This window comes from Heterocephalus glaber, unplaced genomic scaffold, assembly GCF_053883595.1.
Source record: "Heterocephalus glaber isolate CG9 unplaced genomic scaffold, H.glaber_assembly_v1.0 deba00001479, whole genome shotgun sequence".
Taxonomy (NCBI): domain Eukaryota; kingdom Metazoa; phylum Chordata; class Mammalia; order Rodentia; family Bathyergidae; genus Heterocephalus; species Heterocephalus glaber.
Window position 1 is genome coordinate 22,000,190 of NW_028258316.1, and position 18,958 is coordinate 22,019,147.

General features: G+C 45.9%; 1 protein-coding gene across 6 annotated transcripts in view; it reads right to left on the minus strand.

Annotated features, from left to right (window-relative positions):
- Snx30 (sorting nexin family member 30) overlaps positions 1–9,758 on the minus strand; it is a 115,688-nt gene extending 105,930 nt beyond the window's left edge. For 2 of the 6 annotated variants that reach the window (XR_015439878.1, XM_021262234.2), the window contains exon 1: positions 9,359–9,754. Coding sequence is in view for 5 of the 6 variants with exons in the window: in XM_021262234.2 (XP_021117893.2) it covers positions 9,359–9,514 (156 nt within the window). In the remaining variant the exon portion in view is untranslated. Of the gene's footprint in view, positions 1–9,358 lie in introns of all 6 variants that reach the window. The other 4 variants (XM_087183347.1, XM_087183346.1, XM_087183345.1 and 1 more) reach the window with 3 other exon arrangements.
- Between the last annotated feature and the right edge of the window lie 9,200 nt (positions 9,759–18,958).

Genomic DNA, 18,958 nt, shown 5'->3' on the forward strand with positions numbered 1-18,958 from the left:
CTGTCTGCCCTCATCCTTTCTCACTAATGCTCCCCCCAAGATGCACAAAACCCACTCCCCAAACATGACCCAGCTCAGTCCTCCTCCCGTGAGCACAGGCCTCTCCCCCTTTGGAAGCTGAGCTCAACCTTCTCCCCCACCCCACGCCTCTCACCTCAAGGATCTAGTGAAGACATAACCTCTGCCACCTACGCCCTCTTGCAGACATGCACCTCAGAAATGGCGCTGACCACCAAGAAACTCAATTTTCACTTTGTATTTTAAGGTCAACCTTAGTCAATTTTTCTTTATTTTTTTCTCTCTTCTCTTCAGCTGTAAGTAGCAAACTAAACAGGAAGGAAGGAGGGAAGGAAGGAAGGAAGGAAGAGAGAGAGAGAGAGAAAGATCAACAAAAGGAAATTTATTACCTCCTATCACCAGGAAGCCATGCTAGCTTCAGGCACAACTGGATCCAGAATTCAAATGATCTTGCCTTCTTCCTCTCCTCACTCTACTTCCCCCTCTGAACTCACTATGTACCTTACTATGAACTCTGGTGATCCTCCTGCCTCAGCCTCCCAAGTCCTGGGACTATAGGCATGCACCACCACATCTAGCTTCTGGCTTCACTCTTGAGCAGGCACTCACCACAATGCAGGAAACAACTGCCCATGATCTAATAGAGATTTCCCCCCAGCATCCATCTAATGAATCTCAGGAAAGACTGCTTGGCTCTGCTATAGTCTCATGTCCACTAAGGACCATATTTTGGCCAAGGAAGATAGTGGTTATAACCGGCAGCCCAGATGAGTGGAGAAACCGGGGAACCCCTCCAACTCCTCTCTTCTTCCTCTGGGGTCCCGGCTCCCAATTCTGCTAACACCACCTCTCCACTGACACTCCAGCCCTGAGGGTGAGCGCAGCTCCCCACTAGTGCTGCTCCCCAGTGACTTCACCATTCCCTGCTTAGTTTCTCAGGTTTTCCATCACCTACATAACTAATCCCCTGCACGATACTCTCTGTTTGAAGTAGCTTCAGGATCTTTTATTCCTTGACTGGCCCACACTAGATACAGAAACTGACAGGAATAGACAAAAATGTAGAAAGAAAATGTGGAATATAATATTCAGAAATAATAACCACCACCTTCCATTCACTAAAGGCTCCCTAAGTATCGGGCACTACTCTTACTCTACAAACTCACTGGATATTTCTATCAACCCAGTAGTGTAGGTACATCTGATTCCCTCTCTTTCACAGATGAGGAAACTGAAGCTCAGAGAGGTCAAATAACTTGCTGTTGGCACCTCTGTACTTTTAATACTGCCTAAACTGGTATGGTGGCACACACCTATAATCCCAGCAGTGAGATTGAAGCAAGAGAATCACCACAAGTTCAAGGCCAGCCTGGGCTACATAGAGAATTCAAAGCTAGCCTGAAATACAAAGTGTGATTCTGTCTCAAAAAACAAAAACTGCTGTGTGTGGTGGCACATACTTGTATTCCCAGCACTCAGGAGGCTGAGACAGAAAGATCGCCTCCAATATGAGGCCAGCCTGGGCTACATAATGCGTTCAAGGCCAACTTGGACTACACAGCAAGACCCTGTCTCAAAAAACAAACAAGGAAAAAAAACCTTTTAATTTTAATAATAGACCTCTGTATGTCTCTCAAAAAATAATAATAAGGCTGGGCGTGGTGACACATGCCTGTAATCCCAGCTCTCGGGAGGCTGAAGCAGGAGGACCGCTGTGAGTTCAAGGCCAGCCTGAACTAACAGTGAGACCTTTTCTCAAAAAAAAAACTAAATAAAATAAAAATAATAATAATAACAGTTTGCTGTTACCAAGATTGTAAGTAATAGAGCTAAGATTCAAATCCAGACCACCTGACTCCAGAATGCAGACTCTATAGGAAGCCAAGGGAAGTGCTTAAAGCAGGAGGCCACTAAACAGGGTCAAGTGACACCTACCAAGGGGCCAGCTGAGACAAGGACTGGGAAACACCTACAGGATTTAGCTATAAGGAAGTTAGGGAGGGCCTTGAACTGCAGTCAGAAACCAGAGAGCATGAGGGAGGCTGAAACTAAGCCAAAAGCTAGGAGAGAAGTAAACTTTCCTTACAAAGTTTGCTTATGAAGAAGAGTCATAAAATTGGGCATAAGGAGGAGGGAAAGACAGCATTATGACAGTTGTCTTCACTCTTAATCTGAGCATGTTTAAATGTAGATGGCACTGAGCCATGGAAGAGAATGTATATGTCTGCTTTGCATTACTACAATGGAATACCTGAGGCAATTAATTTTATAAAGAGAAAAGGCTTAGGCTGCCAGGATGTGTCTCAGTGATACACTACATGCTTAGCTTTCATGAACCCCTGGGTTCAATCTCTAACGCCACAAACAAAAGAAAACGTGCACTTAGCTTAGGTTTTAGAGGTCCAAGGACATGGCACCTATATCAGCTCAGTTCTAGTGAGGACCTCATGGCAAGTGGTGTTGGTAGGAGCACAGGTAGGAGCAGGCAGGACCCAGGAAGCAGAGAGACTGGGGCCCCACAATCCCTGTCAAGGATGAGCCCCAGTGAGCAAAGGCTCTCCCACTAGGCACCATCTCTTAAATGTTCACACCACCTCTCAATATTGCCACCCAGAACACCAAATTCCCCTCACCTGAGCAGGAGGAGGCTCAAACCATATTCAAAGAATAGCAGAGGGTCTGCAAACTTAGGTGTAAGAGCAGGGTCTCCAAGTGGCTGGCTAGACAGGGTGGGCAATACCCAGGACCAGCCTTAGCATTCCTTCTATTGAAATAGGGGCCAAAGGGCCAGGGATTTAGCTCAGTGTTTTTGCCGCCTGCTGTGCAAGCGCAAAGACCCGAGTTCAATCCCCAGCACCAAAAAAAAACAAACAAACCTCGAAATAGGGGCCAAAAAGGAAAACATGGCTGTGGATTCAGATTATTTTGTAATTTGGTGACAAGAAATTCTTTTCTGGTGGCTTCTATTATCTTTAAAGTAGAAGCAGAACAGGTGGATGAAACAGACGGTAGAAGGTATAAGGACCAAAGAAAAGCTTATGATCCGCCACTGCAAATGGGGGCCTAGTGTGACATAAGGGAGTACCCAGCCTCACACTGGCCCCAGCTGTGCCTGAACCCTGGGCCTGGACACTGGCAGCCACGCTCAATGCACCTCTGCACCCTGGGCATGGGTGAAAGCAAATGGAATGAGCCAGATTGGATACAAAAGGAATGAAACTAAGTAAAGGACAGCAGCAGGAGCAATTGAGGAGGACTATGGAAGCTAAAGGAGGCCCAGGAAAATGAGAGGACTGTTATCTGTGGAGAAAAGGGAACTCTGGCTACTGTGAGTGGGAGTATAGACAGGTTCAGCCACTATGGAAAACAATATAGAGGTTTTTAAAGAAAATGAAAATACAGTGGTTCCTCGGTTCACAAACTTAATTTGTTCTATAATTCTGGAAAAGATGGCCACATTTGTGTTTGTGTGGGAAAGATGTCATGTACATCACTCGATGCAGATTTTGCAAACAAAACCAAAATTTTGTTGAATGTTCTGCTTGTAAACCAAATTGTTTGCAAACAAAAGTGTTCATGAACTGAGGTTCCACTGAACTATCATATGACCCAGAAATCCCTCTTCTGAGCATATATAATACCCAAAGCAAATAAAACCACCACCTCATAAAGACATCTGCCCTTGTGTTCATTGCAGCATTATTCCCAAGTTTCAAGATACAGAAACAACCTAAATACCTACTGACAGACAATTAAACAAACTACAGTATATGTACACAATGGATTATTACTCATCCATAAAAAAGAACAAAATCTTGCCAATTGTGCAATATGAACATGGAGAATATCATGCTAAGTGAAGTCAGACAGACAGATAAATACTAGACCATGTAACTTATAAGAAACAAAACTGAAATACAGAGATAGAAAATAGAAGAGTGGTTAAAGCAGCAAGGAGGAAGAGGAAGATACAGGTCAGAAGGCAAAGTAGCAGATATGTAGGATGAACAAGTTTAGACATGTACCCTATGAGGGCTATCAATGATAAAATTGTACTGTATTTAAGATTCATGATAAAGGAGATTTTACCTGCTCTTGCCACAAAAAAATGGATAACTATGTGAGGAGAAGAACATGTCATTTTGTTTCAATCTTTTTACTATCTATATGTATCTCATAACATGATGTTGTATACCTAAAACATACAAAATAAAAAACTTTTAATATATCAAATGGCATTATTTAAGAGCTAAGGTAGAATAGGGAGATGAACTACAAAAAAGTTGATAGTGTTTGGACAGAGAAAGGTTGAGGAACTATAGCTTTGGAGATGTAGAGATTAGCCATATAGATGGTTAGGTTCCCCAACATGAGGACATAATTGGGAAGGCTTCAGGGGAGAGACATTGCCACGTATTCCAGGCTGGCCTTGAACTCACTATGTAGCCCAGGCTGGCATCAAACTTAAGGCAAACTTGAACTTCTGCCTCTGCCCCCCGAATGCTGGGATTACCACCATACACAGCATAGGACATGATTTGAAACATTAAATTGGAGTTCAAGATTTTAGTAAGAGTGAAAAGCAAGGAAATTAGAAAATGACAGGGAAGAAAAAGGTATGGAAGAGTCTGTATGAACATCTGTTGCTTCCTGCCTGTCCAACATTCACTCCCCCTTCTAGTGACAGCACCCTGATGTTACTGTGAGAACCAGGGGGGATTCCAAAATACCAGTAATAATGTATGTCTTGCAATAGGGGGTGGAATAGGAATGTTCACTTTATTATTCTCTAAACTATGCAGATACATTTTATTCTCTAAACTATACAAGCACATTTTTATAGCCTTGTGTATATATATTTCACTTTTTTTTTTTAATTCCCTCTCATCATTCCAAAGGGAAAGCACCTGATCTGTTATAAGAATCAGAAAGACAAGTTTGGGCGCCTGACCCAATTTAGGCCAAAAAGACACCGGCCCAGAGCTTTCGCTGTGACTATCAGGAAAGAGGCACTCTCTTTCTGCTGGAGCTGTGAAGCCTGACTATAGAACACATCCCTTCACTCACATAAGACTAAGGCCAGCACTGAAGAAAGCAGAGGCATGAGAAGCCAAGTGACAGATCCTAACTTCACTTGGAGACCTCGTACTGCCATCCCTAAGGCCAGAATACCTGGGCCTTTTCAACGGCTGGAGTTAGTAACTTTTTTTTTCTTAGTCAGCTTGCTTTTGGCTTATGTCCTTTTAAAAGAATCCTAACTGATGTGGCAGTAGTCAAATAAGCTATTCTCAGTTCCACAGCCTATAGGCTCCTTTCCTGCAGCTAAGTCCAACCAGGCCCTCCTCCTGCTCAAGGCCCTGTGTGTCTCAACCCCATGCCATTCAAAGTAAAGGCTGAAGTCCCCATGGCCCCCCCACCAAGGCCCACACAATCGGGCCCCTCGCTTCCCTTAGCTTGGGACTCTGCATTGCTCAAACTGCCCCAGCCACAGTGGCCCCCTGACTGTGCCCCAGACACATGAGGCCTGTACCTTCAGGCCTCTGCTTCAGCTCTTCGCCCCACCTGACACTTTCTTCAGACACCCCTCTGCTAACTCCCTGATTTCTTTCAAGTCTGCTCAAGTCTCAAGCTTTCACTGAGGCCTATGTGAATCTCCCTCCCTCTCGCCAGTAATCCTGAACCCTCTCCCTGCTCTTCTTTTTCTTCCTTCCACGGCATTTCTGCATAATACAGTATATACTCACTAAAATACACCCCATGAAGACAGGGGTCTTTGGCTTGTTCATTCATCTCAGGCTCCTTGAACAGTGCCTGGGTCATAGGAGGCCCTCAAATATTTGCTGAGCAAAATGAATGACATGAGTCTCCAAGGGGCAGAACTTAGTGTATAAAAGCGAACTGAGAACTTGGGCATAGTGGTACATTCCTGAAATCCCAGCACTCTGGGAAGGTGAGGCAGGAGGATTTCAATGGTCAATGCAACTTAGCAAGACTATGTCTCAAAAACAAAAGATAAAAAAGGACTGGGGATGTAGCTCAGAGCAAAGGTACTGGCTTCAATCCTCTGTACCACAAAAAAAAAAGGCAGTTTAGAATGGAAGGACAATACTGATTCCTACTCCTGAAACTGACACAAATTTATATAGAGGAGGAAAAGACAATTCCATTCCAGACTTCAGGAAAGTCGCGACCACAGGGACAGGAAGTAAGTGGAAGAGTTAGTGAAGAAGAGGTTAGGACGGCAGAATGAGAGGAGAAACAGCTCAGGGCAATTTGCAGGTGAAAGTAAAAAAAGATAATTAGGTCAAGTGACTTATTTACATTTTAAATGGAGAGACAAGATGTAGTGATCTAGGGCCAGGTGGGTTTTGCTGGCATCAGAAGAACTGGTTAGGATTCCTCCCATCACACCACGGTTTAAATGATTTAGAAGCTGATGAAGTGTTCACCACACGCAATCTTTCTCTCCCACTCAAGCACTTGGAGAGGCTGTTCAGAAGGGTCAGCCTGACCAAGACACAAAACTACCCTATCTCCTGCCGCCACCCTGACCCACAGAAAGCAATCCCCTTCTGCATGATAACCCTGCAATAAGGGCAGCCTGTCAAACCTTCACTGCTCTTACCTAGAAATGAATTCTTATCATCCAGGATTACAATCCCAATGTCCAAAAGGGCGAGAAAACAGGCTGTTTTTCAAAGACAGACCATAATACTCAACTCTCCCTCCTACGTCCAACAAACCCCATGCTTCCTAGGCAATAGAAAGCAGGGCAGAGAGAAGGCTTCCTTCCACTGTTCTGACTCACCTCTGCCACTTGCCTTGCCTCTCACTACAGAAATTTATGAGAATACATGTGTACACCAAGACTCAAGGACAATGTTACTCCTAGTCAGAGAAAAAAAATTACAGTTCTTATAGCCTCTAAGGAAAAGTGGCTTACTACAAATCAGGCCCTGGAGACTGATGTCATTTAGATGCTCCCCAAAGTTATCAGACTTATTAAATATTTAATGATTAATAATAAAGCCTTCAGCATTGTCTCTCTCAAGAAACCTGATCCTGTGAAGAAAGCCATCAGTAACCCAACTTGGAGCTCACTTTCTCCCAACTAACCAGATCATGGTGGTACAGGTCATTTATTAGTAAAACGGTCACATTTCTGAGTCAGGAATCACCCAAGAATGGATCCCTAAACAATTATCTTAAAATAGCTATCTGATCCTGGTGAGGTGGATCCCCAGCACTTGGGAGACTGAGGCAGAAAGACTGCAAGATTGAGGCCAGCCCAGGCTATATTACAAGTTCAAGGCCAGCTTGGACTACATAACAAAACCCTGTCTTAAAAGAACAAAAAATTAAATTACAAAGCTATCTGTAGGGCTGGGGATTTTCAGCAGCACCACATCTGCCTTGCAAGGGCAAGGTCCTAAATTCAGTCCCCAGTACCAAAAAAAAAAAAAAAAAAACCAGCTGCTATCTGTAATAGCCAGCCTCCAAGATGACCCCAACGACCTCCACTTCCTGATATTCATACCCTCTTCTTACATTTGTACCAACATTGCTCTGTGTGACCAACAGAACACAGCAGAAGCTTAGGTTATACAAGACTGGCTGGAGTCTCTGGGCACTCTTGGATCACCTGCTTCAGGGGAAACCAGTTGTCAAGTCATTTGGCCCAATGGAGAGTTACTAAGACCTACCAATAGCCACGAGTGAACTTGGAAGCTGACACCCCCCCCAACACAGCCCCCCAACAACTGCAGCCTCCTGAAAGACCCGACTCAGAACCACCCAGGGAAGCTGCTCCCAGATGCCTGACCCACAGGCCCTATTTGAAGGTGCTAAATTTGGAGGTGTTTGTTACACAGCAAGAAAATCACAAAGTACACAGGTTCATTTAAGACCAATTTCTCTGTCCATAAGAAAGCATCAAATTACCTGTTTAGTCATCAACAGTTAATTTTTTTTTTTTTGGTACCAGGGATCGAACTTGGGTCCTTGCACTTGCACAGCAGGTGGTGAAACCACTGAGCTAAATCCCCAGCCCCTCAACAGTTAATTTTTGAGCGTCAAATCTGGGCAAGATATTTACAAGTTACATAAGACATCATACAGTCTGTAATATTCTGTAAAATAAAGAGAAGTAACTACAAGGAGACATGTGCACACACATCTTCAGCTGCTCAATCCACTGGTTTTTTTAGCTTAAGTTTTCTTCTTCCTAATACTTTACAAACCCTCTCCAGAACATATATCAAGCCCTAATCTCCCGCTATTTTGAATACTCTGGGCCCTTCTGACTGTAAGGTCAGCAAGTTCCCTTTTCTCATACTCATTTTTATTGTACCACATGCCCTCCCATCTAAAGGGAGAAGAAAGGTCTCATTTCAGTAACGTTGGGACAAGGTGGAATTCATTTAGTGTTTGAAAGGAGGAAATTCTGATAAGTGCTGAGAACAATTCAAATGCCTACAATTAATGACTAAGTGGCCTCAGAAGCACTGACACAATCACTGCTCAAGTCCTGGTCACAGCAGAAATGGTGATGGGGGCAGGGGAGATGTCGCCTCTTCCCCTCTCTGGACTCTTCTGCCTCGAAAAGCAGGAGGAAGGTAGTGTCATTCTAAGAAAATCACGGGCCTCCTGCTGTACAAAGAAGGTCGAGCTTTCTTTCCATCAACCACAAAACCAGCCTCTGCCACACCTAAACAGTGTGGTAGGCCATTGGAGGTGAATGAAGCGCCAGACAGAAAACCACAGTGAGACTCTCCTCCCGCCGCTGGCTGGGGTCTGAGTCAGGTGACTAGTCAGGGCAAAGAGCAAACCTAAACAAAGATCCGTCCCCACATGACTGACTGAGAAGACGGTTCTCGCCCGCAAGACTAAGGCTGCACGGTCCTACCCCAGAAAGCCATTAACTCTGGCTTCGTTGCAGTCCCTGGGAACGCGAGGCGCTACAAGTTACTCGGGGCTCAGCATGCAGGGGTGCACCTGGAGGAACCCAGGACCCCCAGCCTAGGTCACAGACGCCGAGCGCAGCACACTCGCCTCCGGCCGCAGCCCGCAAACAGGACCCTCCCCACCAGCTGTCACCACCGCGCTCGAGACCAGTCACAGCCAGAGACAGCGGTCCCCGGGCCGCTCCCCTGCGGTGCGACCCCGCGGGGTCTGCCGAGAGGAGAGGCTTTGGCCGAGCGCTCCGGGGGCGAGGGCGCGTCCGCACCCCGGAAAGGGCGCCAGGGTGGGCGCGGCCCCGGGCCTCCCACAGCTCCGGATCGAGCACCCTCCCACCCTGGGGACGAAAGAGCCTGCTGGTCCCCAGCCCCGAACGCCCTACCTTGTCACCGAAGCTGCGGGCCACGAGCAGGTCTGGGCTGGGCGTGCTGTCGCCGCCCACGGCCTCCTCGCTGCTGGAGACGGCCAGCGGGTGCGGCATGTCGCGCAGGGAGTGGGGCCCCGAGGACAGCAGGGCCTTGGGGGGTCCGCCCGCCATGGCGCGCGCCGCCGCTTCCTCCTGCTGCCCGCTCCCCGCGCCGAGGCCCCGCACGGCAGCGGCTCGGCCCGAGGCCCTGCGCCGGCCGGGTGGGAACCTCCGCCGCCACCAACCGCCGGCTCGTCGTCCTGCCCGCTGGGCTCGGTTTTCCCGCGCCGCGTGTCCCGGGTCCGCGCCCGAGCCCGCCTCTGGTCCTTCGGCACCTTGGCCGCGGCTCCCGGCCCGCTCCACCACACCGCCCACCCCTCACGGCCCCGCCCCCGCGGTGCTGGGGCCGCCCGGGAGGGGGAGAGGAGCGAGGGCGGGAGAGAGAGAGGGTGGAGACGGGGGCGGGGCAGGAGGCTGGAGCTCCGCCCCGGCCTCGGCAAGGCAGGAAATAGGCCCTCAGAGTTCTGCCCAGTCAGGCGAGAGTCGGAACTCGCCGCGGGGAGGCCTACTCTGTGAGGGCTATGCGCAGACTTCAGAGCAAAGTTTAACGGAAATCCGAGGTTGAAGAAGATATTAGAGGTTCCTGTTCCATTCCACCTGCATTACTGATGCTCCCACCGCCAGCTACTCTAGGACCTGGGGGCTTTGGGGACACGCACGTAAACCAAGGTGTTCTGGCCCCTAAAGAACACGCAGAAATAACCCTAAATTACGACGCAGATCATAGACGTAGCATAAAGGCTTATGAGGCTCAGAGAACCTGGAGAATGTCGGCTGGGGAACCAAGGAGGGAATTCAAGGAGGCAGTGTGAGGTTTCTTCAGATGCACGTTGAGATCCCCGTGCTGTCCTACCTTCTGCAGCTAAGCCAGGTTTGGATAAGGTGAAGCCTCCGAAAAGTGAGCATCTGCGAATTAGGAGGGAAAGAGTGTGCGCTGCAAGTGATTTATGGCTCTTAAAGTCACACTTTAGCCAAACAGCCTTTTGCAAGAACTATGAGATTTTGGGACTGGGATTTAGCTCAGTGGTTTCGCTGCCTGCTGCGCAAGCTCAAGGACCAGAGTTCGATCCCCGGCACCAAAAAAAAAAAAAAAAAAGAACTGTGAGATTCAAGTTATTTTTCATGCATTTGTGGTTCCTTTCCAGGCCTTTGGCTGAGCTAGATTTTCAACTATTGAAATTGCCAACATGGTGGAGATGGTCGAGGCGTTGCTTCCAGCTCTTGAGAAGAACACCTCCTTTTTCCACCTTACCTTCCACCTTACCTGTCTTGAGCTTCTGTTTCTAAGGCCAAGTCATTAGAGTCACATGTCTCTCAAAGTAATGGGTAGGATGGCTCACTATAAGGGAACACGTTTTTCTCTCCCCACCTCCAAATTCCATAGGTTTGCCCAGTTTTATCTGCTAATAAGTGGTGACCGATCTTGAAGTTGGAATTCACGGAAGTCCTACCAAACTGTTGTTCTACAAACAAGTAAAGGAGAGTGCACAGTTGAAACCGGCCCAGAATATATCAGAGACTCACAGAGCTTCTAAGATGATCTGTAATTTCCCTTGGTGTAATTCACAGGGTGGACCTTTATACCTCTAGCTCTTCTTTTTTTATCTTCCCCACGGGAGTCTTCTGTAGTTGAGGAAACTATAGAGTTCAGAAGGCACTGGCAACAGTTGGGTTTTGTTGTTGCTGCTTGCTATACTGTTGATTAAACCCAGCTCTCAAAAATAAATAAATAAAAACCCAGCTCTCACTGAGCTACATCCAGTCCTTTTTTTTTTGAGACAGGTCTCAATAAGTTGCCCAATGGACTGGGAATTTAGCTCAGTGGTTCCACCGCCTGCTTCACAAGCACAAGGACCCGAGATCGATCCCCGATACAAAAAAAAAAAAGAAAAGTATACTAGCATTTAAAAAAAAAATTTCAACTCATTGCCAACAGAACTATAAAAAAATTTTTTTTTAAAGTTGCCCAAGCTTGGCTCAAGTTTGCAATCCTTTGGCCTCAGCCTCCCAGAGCTCTGAGATTACAACCATACGCCATTACACCAGGCTTGTTAATATTTTTATACTCAAGAACTGCTTACAATTACTGCAGACTCTATTATCTGTTCTTCTGAGTTAGCATTAAAATTAATGGCACATGCCTGTAATTTCAACATTCAGGAGGCTGAGGCAGGAGGATCACAGTGAATTCAAGGATATCCTGGGTTACATAGTAAGTTCAAGGCCAGCCTGAAACATAACTGGAAATGAGTGTCCTATACATGTATAATACGAATTTTTCTTAATGAATGGTGTTACTTATTGTGACAACCAGGACTCTTTAACATAACAGAGATTTTATTTCATTAAGACTCCACAGAGCTTTCTTCTTAGAACACTATAGAAAAATGAAAAGAGGTCCACAGTTGAAATTCTGTTTAGTCACTAGAAGTGGATAACAATGACCAAGTTAACTAACCTCACCCAACCTGTTTCTTAACCCAAAAAGGGTAAAGATGGAGAGCAGGTAGTAATTCTTAAAATGAAATGATTTGTGAGAGTTAATAGCTTTCTTTCTGCCATTATCCTCACTGAAATGCTGGCCTGAGCCAGGTATAGTGGCACATGCCTATAATCTCAACCCTCTGGGAGGCTGAGGCAGGAGGATTGAAAGTTCAAGCCCAGGCTGACCAACTTAGCAAAACTGTATCAAAATTATAAATAAATAAATAAATAAATAAGAAGAGTTGGGATTGTAGTTTAATATGAAGACCTTGGTACTAAATCCTCACTACTAGGAAGGTGGGCCTGGTAACACACACCTGGAATCCCAGCACTTGGGAGGCTGAGGCAGGAGGATTGCCACAAGTTCCAGGTCAGCCTGGGCTAATAGGTCAAGGTCAGCTTGAACTCCATAGCGGAGACCCTGTCTCAAAACAAAAATAAATACTCAGTACTAGAAAAAAAAAGTAGATGCTCCCTAAATGTTAATATTCCCTTCCTTTCCCTTCAAGTTTTCTCTACTGTTTTGGGGCTTTTGTTTGTTTTTGGGTTTTTTGGGGTTTTGTTTTTTTTTACAGGGTCTGGCTATACAGTCCAAGGCCCTGAACTCATTATGTAGCCTAGGTTGCCCTTGAACTTGCAATCCTCCTGCCTCAGCCTTCTGAGTGCTAGGATTACAGGCATGCTCCCTCACACCTTTTCTCTACTATCCTTAGAGAGTTTTTGTTGTTGTTGTTTGGTTTTTGTTTTGTTTTGTTTTCTTTGAGACAAGGTCTCACTATGTAGCCCAGGCTGGCCTTGAACTTACAGTGATTCTCCTACCTCAGCCTCCCAGGTTCGAGGATTACAGGTGCCACCATGCTCGGCCCAGTCATAGACTTTTTTTTCCAGTGTCAGAGATCGAACTCAGGACTTTGCGCATTCAAGGCAGGTGGTTTCCACTGAGCTAAATCCACGGCCCCCCAGTCATAGACTTTTAATAACTAAATACACTGTACCCCAAACTATTTGCTCAGTTTGGGTCAAGAGTGTTGGTTTTTTTATGTTTCCATCCACAAAGATGAAAGGAAAAAAAAAAAACAAAACAGTCTCTTTATTTATTTTCTGATTTCCTGGTTAGTCAGTGGCATCTGACCACAGTGATCCAGTGGGTAGTCATCAAAACTAAAGAAAGTGAACTTTTAGGGAAAATATTTTGGTAGATAGTTTCCACCACTTAAATTTAGCCAAGGCCTGCTTATTCACATACACTATTTCCTGTTGCATTTCAGTATTCCTTGTGGTGGGAAGTTGTCACTGAAATAACGAAAGTGCCTCAGTACAAGTGACTACATTTCTTTCTTTTTTTTTTTTTTTTTTGGTATGGGGGATCGAACTTGGGTCCTTGTGCTTGTGCAGCAGGTGGCGAAACCACTGAGCTAAATCCCTGGGCCCACGTGACTACATTTCTACTCAAAGTTTTTAAAGCAATGTGGTGAGGAGAGAATGGGAAGTTTCTCTATCGGAGCAGAAGACTGTAGTGTTCTTTCAAATTTATGGAGAGAGCTCAGATTTCTAGGGCTGAGCTCTGAGGAAGACCTGGATGTATGTGTGAGATGAGGGGACCCCCCCCCCAAATGCCACCAAAACCCAAAAACATTACATGGGACCTTCCCCATCCACAGGGAATGATAGAGACACTAAGCCTGATATCCCTCAGGAAGACAGGGACGCCATGACCCCTGAGTTTAGTAAGTTTGCCAAACAAACAGGAAGCCTGGAAAGCTCAGCAGCAAGCCTGTCAGCCTGCACACGTGTACCCAGACCTCAGAAACAAAGCAGGCCTAGGAAGCAGTCTCATCCCTGCCCTGGTACAGTGCGTGCTTAGGCCTTCTTCATGTTTGTGTTAGCTGCTTACCCTCTTTGGGTTTTTAATACAATCATAGCTTTATTCTTTATGGCACCCCAAACCCTGCCTCAGAATAACACCACCACTTCTGAAGTGGGCTGCTGGTGCAGACAAAGAAGGTTTTCAGAGAGCATTCAGAGTGACATGTAGCAAGCCACAAAGGGCTATCTCAGACAAGAGGCGCAAGTAACAGGGTGCAGTTCCCAACAGAGGCAAAATTGTGTGGACCATTTAATTCCTCCAATGATCTCCCAGGACAGAAGCAAGCTCCTCTTGAGGCCAAGATCTGAAGAGTTTTGCAAACAAGAAATTGGAACTTGCCCCAGAACTAACAGAGGGGTTTGTGGGTAAACAATAGCATCAGGGTATTTTTTTGGTACCGGTGATCGAACTTGGGAACTTGCGCTTATAAGGCAGGTGCCAGAACCACTGAGCTAAATCCCTAGCCCTAGCATCGTTTTATTTTTCCATATCAAAAGGCTCCTGGGGCCAGTGATTTAGCTCAGAGGTTCTGCCACCTGCCTGGAAAGCGCAAGTTCCCGAGTTTGATCCCCAGTACCAAAAAAAAAAAAGGCTCCTGACTGCCCCCCCAGGCATGGAGCCCCTCGTGCAGTGAAGAATAAACACAGTCATGAATCTCACACTTGTTGGTGCCCAAGGAACCCTGTGAGCTTATTAAAATCCTTCTTTCCATAGCTCACCCAGGAGATTCTGCTTCTAGGGGAGAGGCTAAAGTACTTTTAAATTTTGCTAGGTGTGGCAGTGCACACTTGTAATCCCAGCACTTGGGAGCTTAAGGCAGGAGGATCCCTGTGAATTCAAGGCCAGCCTGGGCTACTTAGTGAGCCTCTGTCTCAAAAGGAAAAAAAAAAGATTATTAGATTATGGGGTGCTGTACTCATCGGTGGATTAGTCCACTGATGAATTCATAGCTATTTGCTATTAGGAGGTGGGGCCTGCTTAGAGGTGATCACTGAGGGTGTGGCCTGGAAGGGTGTATCTTCCTCCCTGCTTCCTGGCCACCATGACCCAAGCAGCTTTCCTCCACCAGACCCTCTGGCATGCCCTTCCTACCTTACAGCCAGCCAACTATGAACTGAATCCCCTAAAAACCATGAGCAAAATGGATGCACCTTGAGACCTTAATGTTAAGTGAAATAAACACATAGGCTTAAATATCACATGGTTTCTCTTATATGAGAAAACCGAAATATAAATAAAGAACAAGGGCTGGGGATTTAGCTCAGTGGTTTCGCCGCCTGCTACCCAAGCGCAAGGACCCGAGTTTGATCCCTGGTACCAAAAAAAAAAAGAACAAAATAAAAGATAGATAATAGAAAACAGGGAGATAGCAGCTGGGTGTGGTGGTGCCACGCCTGTAATTCCAGCACTTGGGAGCTGAGGTAGGAGGATCACCATGAGTTCAAGGTCAGCCTGGGCTACATAGTGAGACCCTGTCTCAAATAACAAAAAATAAAATAAATAAAAATTGGAAAAAAAAAAAACCTTTAAAAAAGACCAAAACAGTGACCAATGTACAGTTTATGGGAAGACTATTCAAAGATGGGGAACACATCACAGCAAGCCAAAACATTTCATTCCTTCCAATTCTCCTTAAATTTGCTCCAAAATAAAAGGGGGAAGAGCATAGTGAAACTATAATAAATGCAGTAAGAAATTAGTCAGGAGGGAGATGGATATGTAGGGGTTTATTATACTGTTCCTTTTAAAACAAAAAAATACTGTGAGCCAAAAAAAATCTCCTCTTTTAAATTGTGGGTGTCAGATGCTGTATCTTAGCAACAGGAAAGCGATTAACAGCCCCAGGCTTTTTTGGCCTGCCCTGCAGGCTCCTCCTAGCTGGACTTCATCTAACCATAGAAATGCAGTTTTCTGCCATCTTCAAGGATACCTGTTACCTCGCTTTCTTCACAAGCAGCTCTGGTGTGTGAAGGTGTGGAAATGAGTGTGTAGCCATCTGAGCCTGGGCTGGAAATGCTTCAAGTACTGGAAACCTTGGCATTGAGTCTTATTAGCAGGGAGTCTTTGGTTAGGGTGAAACCCCACTGACTGGTGTGCACCTTGTGATGGTATTTGGTTCATTCCCAGGAAAGATCATCATGCATATGATCCAGCTGTGCCACTCCCAAACACAGCAGAAATACATATGTATATTTGCCAAAAGATGGATCCAAGAATCTCCACTGCAAAGTCATTTGTAACAGCCAAAATGAGCAGCAACTCATGACTTAGCAACAGTGTGAATGTATAAATAAATGCAGTATAATCGCACAGTAGAATTTTGTTGTTGCAGTTGTTGGTGTTTTGAAACAGGGTCTTGCCATGTAGTTCAGGCTGGGCTTGAACTCATTATGTAGCCCAGGCTGGCTCCGAATTCACAAGGATCCTCCTGCCTCAGCTTCCTAAGTACTGGAATTACAGGTATGGGCTACCATGCCTTGCTCATTGCTTCTTACTCTTCCTCTCCCCCTTCCTTTCAGATATAGTCATGGTGGACTGATTTCTGGAGCTGCTGAGTCATTCTGTGGCCCTCAGCAGAGACATTTCTAGCACCTTGAAGAGAGATGAGTGGATAAACGAAAAATCCTTGGTCTTTAAAGGCATCACTGAGCCTCTGCAATCAACTCCAGATTTAAGTAAAAAATAAACACACCTATGGTCTCAGGTGGTTTAAAGGGGATCCCTGTAATTTGTAGCTGAGTTCTTTCTTGTGGATTCAGAAGATGAGGAATACAAGCAAGGAGGAAAAGGTCAGGCCGGGTATGGTAGCCCATGCCTATAATCCCAGCACTTGGGAGGCTGAGCCAGGAGGATCTCTGCAAGTTCGAGCAGCCAGCCTGAGCTACAGAGTAGTTCAAGGCCAGCCTGAACTGCATAGTGAAACCTTGTCTCAAAAAAAAGAGGATTTACTTATGGGGTGCAGAGTTCAAGCAAAAGTACCACCCTTCCATAACATGCATTCTCAAAAGGGGCATTGTTGAAAATTGGTTCCTGAGGTAGAAGAGGCCTCTGGATTTCCCCAGATCCTTGCCCAGGTTCTGCCATTGTGCCAGGCCTGCTGTGCTAAGTCCCTCCTGGGCTTTGTAAGGCAGGTGATGAGTGATGGAGGCCCACAGACAGGTTTCACTCTACAGATGGTGAGCATGTGCAGGGGACAAGGCCTTGGCATCCTGCATGACCTGTGGGGAGAGGAGCAAAGTAGTGCTGGGGGCACAGCAGGAAAATTATACTCAGTTTCCCGATTATAGATCCAAGTGACATGGCTTGCTACAGGCAGGGCTTCCCACAAGTGCCCAGTGTTATAGCTGTGTCTAGATGTCCTCCCAAAGCCTTACCCAGTCATAGGTGGGCTTTTTCAGAGGTGGCTAGATCTAGAGTGTGTGATTGAGTCATGGTGAAGAGGTAGGATCAAGGGCGCTAGGATTAAAGGTGTGAGTGCTACCCTCCCTAAGTAGTCTGGATAAGATATAAGGGATAGAAAGAGCTGTGGGGATACCTTGTTGCTTTACTGCCTTCTCCCCATCATGAACTGTTTCTCCTCTGCGATCCCTGTCTGCTATACACCCTGCTTTGGAGCCAGCTGATTATGGACTGAAACCTCTACAAACTGTGACCTAAATAAACCTTTACTCCCTTAACTTTGGACATGGGGTATTTTGTCTCAGCAAGAAAAGTAACTAAGACACCGAGGTACCATATACAAGGTCATTAATTATGCTGGTGTTTCAGGATTCTCTGAATGGCAGGTTTGGAGACTTGGTCTGTCCTGTGATGTGGCAAGCAGAGCATGGGCACCATCACTTACACAGAAAATGGGAGACTCAGGAAGCTGCACCCACCACTCACACAGATTTGAACTTAGGCCAATAAATGGGAACTTCTAGAAATTTTTTAATGTAATGGAATGCCCATTTCTCCAAAATCAAGCCTGACCCTTTGAGATTTCTTAAACCATCCTGACTAAGGACCCTAAGTGAAGGTTTGTTCGGCACCCAAACTCTAGGGCATAGAGTGTAGGAGTATGTACCTTAACTGCTCCAGGTCAGCAGTCTTGTGATGGTGTCATCTTCCAGTTTTATTTATGCAACATCTTCTCAGCATCAGGTCAAGGTGGACCTAAGTTCTTCCTGGAAAAACCCACAAGTCCAGTCCCAAAGGGTGAGAGATCTTAGGCAGTTTTGATGCTTCTAGTAATTTAACACTGTAGGAAGAGCAAAGTTCTAGCGCCACTTTGGCCACTGGATTCCTGTACAGCCTTAGAATTAAGGTTCTGCTGTTCACTTCCATTCGCCCATCAGCATGACTGCTGCCCAGCACCCCTAGGGTGTGGATACCAGGGTGCCTGGTGCCTGGCCAGTACCTTATGAGGGTCAGAGAACATAGGAAGACACCAAAAACTAAAGGTGTTACTGCTCACTTGAGAAAATAGAACATAAAGGGCCGGGGATTCAGCTCAGTGGTTTCGCCGCCTGCTGCGCAGGAGCAAGGACCCAAGTTCGATCCCCAGTAGAAAATAGAACATACGCTACCACAACATAATTTGATTACTTTTTTTTATTTTTTGGTACCAGGGATCGAACTCGGGACCTTGCGCTTGCGAAGCAGGCGCTGGAACCACTGAGCTAAATCCCCAGGGCACAACATAATTTGATACATCAGTGTAATTACTAAAACTAGTTGTTTGGATTTGTTGTTGTTGGGTTTTTTGTTTGGTTAGTTTGTTTTTGCTCTCTCTCTCTCTCTCTCTCTCCCTCTCTCTCTCTCTCATGCTAGGGATTAAACCCACAGTCTTTGTACTGAGCTACATCCCCAGCCCTTATACACACACACACACACACACACACACACACACACACACATATATATATATATATTTTTTTTTTGGTACCGTGGATCGAACTTGGGACCTTCAGCTTGCAAGGCAGGCGGTAGCACCACTGAGCTAAATCCAACCCCTTATTATATTTTTTATTTTGAGACAGAGTCTAAGTGGCTCAGTTGTCCAGGCTGGGATTGAATTTATGATTCTTCTGCCTCAGCTTCCCAGAGTACTTTACCCAGCTATATATATATTTTTTAACAGCTATTTCTTTATCTAGATAGCTCCTGTGTTTTTTCTAGAGTAG